Source organism: Schistocerca cancellata, chromosome 4 (genome assembly GCF_023864275.1).
Source record: "Schistocerca cancellata isolate TAMUIC-IGC-003103 chromosome 4, iqSchCanc2.1, whole genome shotgun sequence".
Lineage (NCBI taxonomy): Eukaryota > Metazoa > Arthropoda > Insecta > Orthoptera > Acrididae > Schistocerca > Schistocerca cancellata.
The window spans coordinates 516828178-516834177 of NC_064629.1; the positions used below are offsets into that span (position 1 = coordinate 516828178).

Genomic DNA, 6000 nt, shown 5'->3' on the forward strand with positions numbered 1-6000 from the left:
CTAGCAACTAAAAGTAAAAGACTGAGGAACATACAGATGGCACAGTACTTCTATGACTGAGTCTGCCCAAGCAACTGGAAAGAATTATGTATATTCAGAAAATCTTTCCCCCACAAAGTAAATACAAAAATATTTGAATCACTCGTATAGGTGACGTAACCCTTGTTTTAATTAATATTTTCTTATATAATGTTATTAGCGCCGAAAACTAAGTCATTTCAAACAACAGTAAATCACAAATAAAGTGCCAGCTGTTAATCAACAATGAATGTTTTTATAGTAAAGAGTGTTACCTCTTCATTAATGACCGTGGCATTGCTTAGAGACCTCAATGCCGAGGTGATTTTTCGTCCTAGATCTGCTAAAACCATTTTGTCTTTCTTCTTAAGTCAACACAAACAGAAATTTACACTATTACTCTACAACTACAAAACCACACACTCGGGCGACAGCAGATGATGCTGGCCGTGTTTTCCAAAGATGTAACATAACAGCAAAACAATCAGCAGGAAGATATCGTGAAATGCATTTCGACCATGGAGGTAAAAATAAGAGGAGTTGTCATGACGTCACAAACTTGAAGCCAACCCAAGAGAAGGTCCGCCATGTTACCTACCCCAAAACATTCGCATTTGGTGATTTGATTCCGTGTGGTCGTGAAGTGTTTTGATAAAAAAATGCCGGCTTGCGTCGCTTACGGGTGTACTAATCGTTCTGATTGTAGTCTAAAGTTTAAATAAATCACATTTCATTCGTAAGTGGACTTATTTAAGCGCTATTTTCTTATATATACTTGAAATTCTGACACACTCTAAAGTTTTACTGTAGGGTTTTATTTCTGTGATTTGACTTAGATTTCCTATCAATCCAACGCGAAGAGCTCTCTGGGTGAATGCTTTGAGAAGGAAAGATTGGAAACCAACCAAGTACAGTAAAATATGTTCGCAGCATTTCCGGGAGGAAGATATTGATCGAACATCAGTTCCGTCAGTCCGCATTAGGGAAGATGCTGTGCCATCAATTTTTTCCGCTTATCCTGCTCACTTGCAAAAGGTTCGTGAAATGTAGCATATCAATATGGAATTCAGCTGCCATAAAATTACGGTTTAAAACCTCAATATCCGGAACTACTTGTCTGGAGATTTCAATTGCAATAGTTACGCACGTGTAGTAACTGAAATGTGGAGATTGCAACGGAATTAACTGTATGTAATAAAAGTGTAGAATCTGTTCATAGATATGTTAATTTCACTTTGTTATTGTATTACACGTTACAGATATTTGAAAGGGAAGTTCATTTACATTGATGCCAGTTCATTTACTAATGTCCTTAAGCTAACACTCTCTCTCTCTCTCTCTCTCTCTCTCTCTCTGTGTGTGTGTGTGTGTGTCATATATTATTTCTGCACTGTATGGTAGTTGTTTGTTTTAATTAGAAGTTTTCAGGCAAATTAAACCAACATTTACTGTCCTTTATTGTCATATATTGTTGTTTGACTGTTTTCTGGCAAGATTACAAATCTTATTTCTGCTGCTGTAGGTGTTAAACAAAAATTTATATTTAATTGCATTTTAACTGGCAGGCCATTCCTAGCAAAAAAAAAACAAGATTGCCAAATAACTTCAGACTGTGTCAGCTTAGCACTTTGACACTGCAATCACTTCCTTAACTTCTACTGCACAATCATTTCCACTTTCGCAATTATATTTAACTTTCTTTCTGTAGCAGAAATTTCAAAAACATGCTCTGTCCCTAGCTGATCAATGAACTTTAAGCACCTGTGTTCAGTGTCTTCTCTACCATATATGCATGTCCCTTCATTATTCTTGATACTGCACACAAATCTGTTTGTGCACAAGATAATTATTATGTTCCTTTAATAAGTTTCTATGAGAATGTGACATTTTACGTTTAACTTTGGAGTTTCTAGAGTGCTGTGAGGCATGTTTGGTTTTTTTACATGTGACACATTTCAATTGCAATGTTTTAGCTAAGTTTTTTGTTTTCATTTTTTTTAGAAAGAGCGGAAGAGACCACCGCCAGCAGAAAGGCAGATGGCTACAAAAAGCACTGCAGATTTAGCCACCAAGACTGCAACTGAATCTGAAGTGTCTATACTTGCTGCTGAGACCACAAAGTGTTCGAGTAGTAGACATGATTTCGACATCCTGACGTTTAAAAACGACAGAGATGACATACAAGTAATACATCGAATCTCCTGCGAGATATCGCCCCACTAGTTGATAACACAAAAAACCCTGAAATGAGACAAATAGAGGTGCTGCGAGTACGAGAGTGTCTCTCACCAGCGAAACGCATGGCTGCACTGACGCTTTTGGCTGGAAATAGACGTCAAATGACCATATTTCAGAGACTGACTTGAGAGAACACCTGTCTGCACGTATTCCACCAATCTACCGTTCTAAAATGGCTCTGAGCACTATGGGACTTAACATCTGTGGTCATCAGTCTACCGTTCTAAAACTTACTGCTAAGACGTGTGCTACACTTTCCTATTCCCATGTAGCTTACTTGTTCCCATTTCGCTTGTTTTCTGATATATTCCCTGCTGGAATTTACTTTTATAAGTACAGTGTATACTATTAAGAACAGACAACAGGTTCCCATGCCTAAATAGTATCTCCAGCAGTTTAAAAAATACTGAAACAATCGCTCACAAAACAGATTTTAACACTTCAAATATCACATACACCAGATGACACAAAGAAAAACAAACCATTGGAAAGAGTAACATGGGGCATTTCGCAGACTTAAAAGTCCTCCATAAAAACACGCAATCAATAAAAAATAAAATACAACAATTAGAAGTTGAGCTCCAATCTTTGAACTGCACAGTAGTTTGTATTATTGAACACTGGTGTAGAGACACAGAAATCCAACATGTAGTATTACCATCGTATGAAAAGGCAAACTCCACTACAGAACTACTTCAAGGGATGGAGGATCATGCATTTATGTCAGAAAAGGAACATAGTTCAAATCAAGACATGACTTCAGTACAGTGAGTGAAGATAAACACTTTGAAATATCACCTATTGAATTAACAGGGCTTGATATTGCTAAGAAATTAATCATTTTGTGTGTGTATAGATCTCCCAGTGGTAGTGTGGACACTTTTTTCAATGAATCAACAGAAGTTCTAGATAAAATCTCAGGTACAAAGGTCAACATAATACTGTGTGGGGACATTAACATCAACACTAAAATCATAAATGAATCCAGCAGCACCTTCATAAACATCCTTTAAAGTTATGGCATTTCTCTATTGGTCAATAGTGCAACAAGGATTACTACAACGACTGCATCAGTAATTGACCATGTGGCCACAAATATGGACAGTGAATAATGTGATGTAGCTGTAAAAGATCTCGGACTATCAGACCATCTCTGTAAATAACAACAGTAAAATCAGGCATCGAATCATTCCCTAAACTACAAGCCTACAAACGATATCTATCAGAAATCGAAATAAAAGATTTTTCAAAAGAACTAGAAAAACAAAGCTGGGATGAAGTGCATGAGGAAACCATAGTGAATATGAAATTCTCTGAATTCTCCACATTGTTTAAACTGAACTAAGAAAAGGCATTTCCAAAAGTATGCATGTCTGTATCAACAGCTCACAAAAACAGATGGATAACAGCAGGCATTAAGAAGTCATCCCAAACACTTAAACACCTCACTACCATGAAAAAGATTTGCAATGATCCAGAATTCTTAAATTTCTATCATAGATACAAAAAGATCTATAGGAAGGTGCTGATTGCTGCAAAAAAGTAATTTAATGACAAGATAATATATAATGCAGAGAACAAAAGCAAAGCAGTTTGGGATGTTATATAAAAGGAAACGGGGAGAGGCAAACAAATGCAGTATAACATACTGCTAAGGGAGGGGGATAAAAAAAAAGCACTCCGTCTTCAGGCCACAAGTGGCCTACCGGGACCATCCGACCGCTGTGCCATCCTCAGTAGAAGATGCGGAGAGGAGGGGCATGGGGTCAGCACACCGCTCTCCCGGTCATTATGATGGTATTCGTGACTGAAGCCGCTACTATTCGGTCGAGTAGCTCCTCAATTGGCATCACGAGGCTGAGTGCACCCCAAAAAATGGCAACAGTGCATGGCGGCCTGGATGGTCAACCATCCAAGTGCCGACCACGCCCGACAGCGCTTAACTTCAGTGATCTCGCAGGAACTGGTGTATCCAATGCGACAAGGCCGTTGCCAAGGGAGGGGGATAAAGTAATAAATGATCCACAACACTTAGCAAACTATTTATACGAGCATTTTTCAAGTATAGCAGAGAAGTTACAGCAAATATTCCCCAAAACAAACATAACACCTGTAAATAATGTTGCACCTAAATGCAATGACGTTACTTCCAACCACAGAGAATGAAGTCAATAAAACTGTTCAAAAACCAAAAAGTAAAAAGTCAGTAGGCTTAGATGAAGTACCAATGTGTGTACTGAAACAATGCATAGGGATTATACAAGGCCCCTTGACAAATATAATAAATGAATCCTTCGTATCAGGGACATTTCCAGAGCAGTTGAAACAGGCAAGATTTGTACCTTTGCTTAAGAAAGGTAATGCAGAAGACATAGAAAATAACCAACCCATTTCCCTACTGTCAGCATTCTCAAAAATAATAGAAACAATTATGAAAGACAGATTAATGAATTACTTGAAGATATACAATCTTTTAAGCGAATCACAGTTTGGTTTCCGAAGTGGCAAAAACCGGGAGTCAGCCATAGTATAATTCACAAAAGTTGTACTTGATGATCTTGATAAAGATGACTGTATCACAGGCATATTTCTGGATCTTTCTAAGGCATTTGATTCGGCCGACCACAAGATTCTATTAAATAAATTAGAAGCATTAGAAATAAGAGGGGTAGCTAATGATTGATTTCAGTCATACCTAACATATAGGGCACAAAGAGTAGAGATAACACATACTTAAAATAGATCTCAACCTTTAGTAAAACACTTATCAGAATGAAAATACATTAATATAGGGGTTCCGTAGGGTAGCATATTAGAACCAATACTGTTCCTGATATACATCAATGACTTTCCCAGTAGTGTTACTCCTGGTGAAAAAATTCTCTTTACTGATGACAGCAATATTATAGTCACTGCGAAAACAAGAGAACTCCTTGCCGAGAAAGCAAATGAAACTCTCAAGCAAGTTTATGATTGGTCAATAAGCAATAAAGTGACATTGAACATAAAGAAAACTAATGCCATGAATTTCAGTTTGAAGAGGAAAAATGAGAGTGTTAAATTACATGTAGATGGCACCTCTATAGACTGTATAACAAATGCAAAATTTCTAGGAATGAATATTGATTCTCAGTTGAAGTGGTGTCAACACACAAAGGTACTTGCAAACAGAATGTCATCAGCATGTCATGCCCTTAGAATCCTATCATCCGTGTGTAACATGCAGTGTATTTTAGTTATATATTATTCATATGTACACTCAATTCATAGCTATGGCATTCTTTTTTGGGAAGAAAATGCGCAAAATATGAACACAATTTTCAAACTCCACAAAAGAGCCATAAGAAAAATAACAAAAAATGCTAGTCGAGCTCATTGTAAAGATCTGTTCAAAACACTGGGGATTTTAACCGCTCCATCTGAATACATTTATCAGTCAGTTGTACACATCAAAAATAACATTGGTAATTATTGCACAAATAGCCCTGTCCATGACCATGCAAAAAGAAACAGACTCAACTTACATTTAGCAAGAAAAAAATAAACATAAAACTCTAAACAGGATTTTCTACCAAGGAATAAAACGGTACAATAAATTACCAAAAGAGATTAAAGAAATTGCAAAAATACACTTATTTAAAAAGGAAGTTAAAAAGTACCTGTTATGCAATACATTTTATACATTGAAGAATTACTTAGATGAAACAGAAGAGGGGTTTGATAAAAAAAAAATGTAATACGGAT

The 6000-nt window shown here is 36.7% G+C and overlaps 1 protein-coding gene across 1 annotated transcript in view; it reads right to left on the reverse strand.

The window, feature by feature from the left end:
• Positions 1-494, reverse strand: part of LOC126185150 (signal recognition particle 54 kDa protein) — a 57972-nt gene extending 57478 nt beyond the window's left edge. Inside the window, exon 1 of the mRNA XM_049927995.1 lies at positions 294-494. Coding sequence (XP_049783952.1) covers positions 294-371 — 78 coding nt within the window. The 5' untranslated portion in view covers positions 372-494. The remainder of the gene's footprint in view (positions 1-293) is intronic.
• Between the last annotated feature and the right edge of the window lie 5506 nt (positions 495-6000).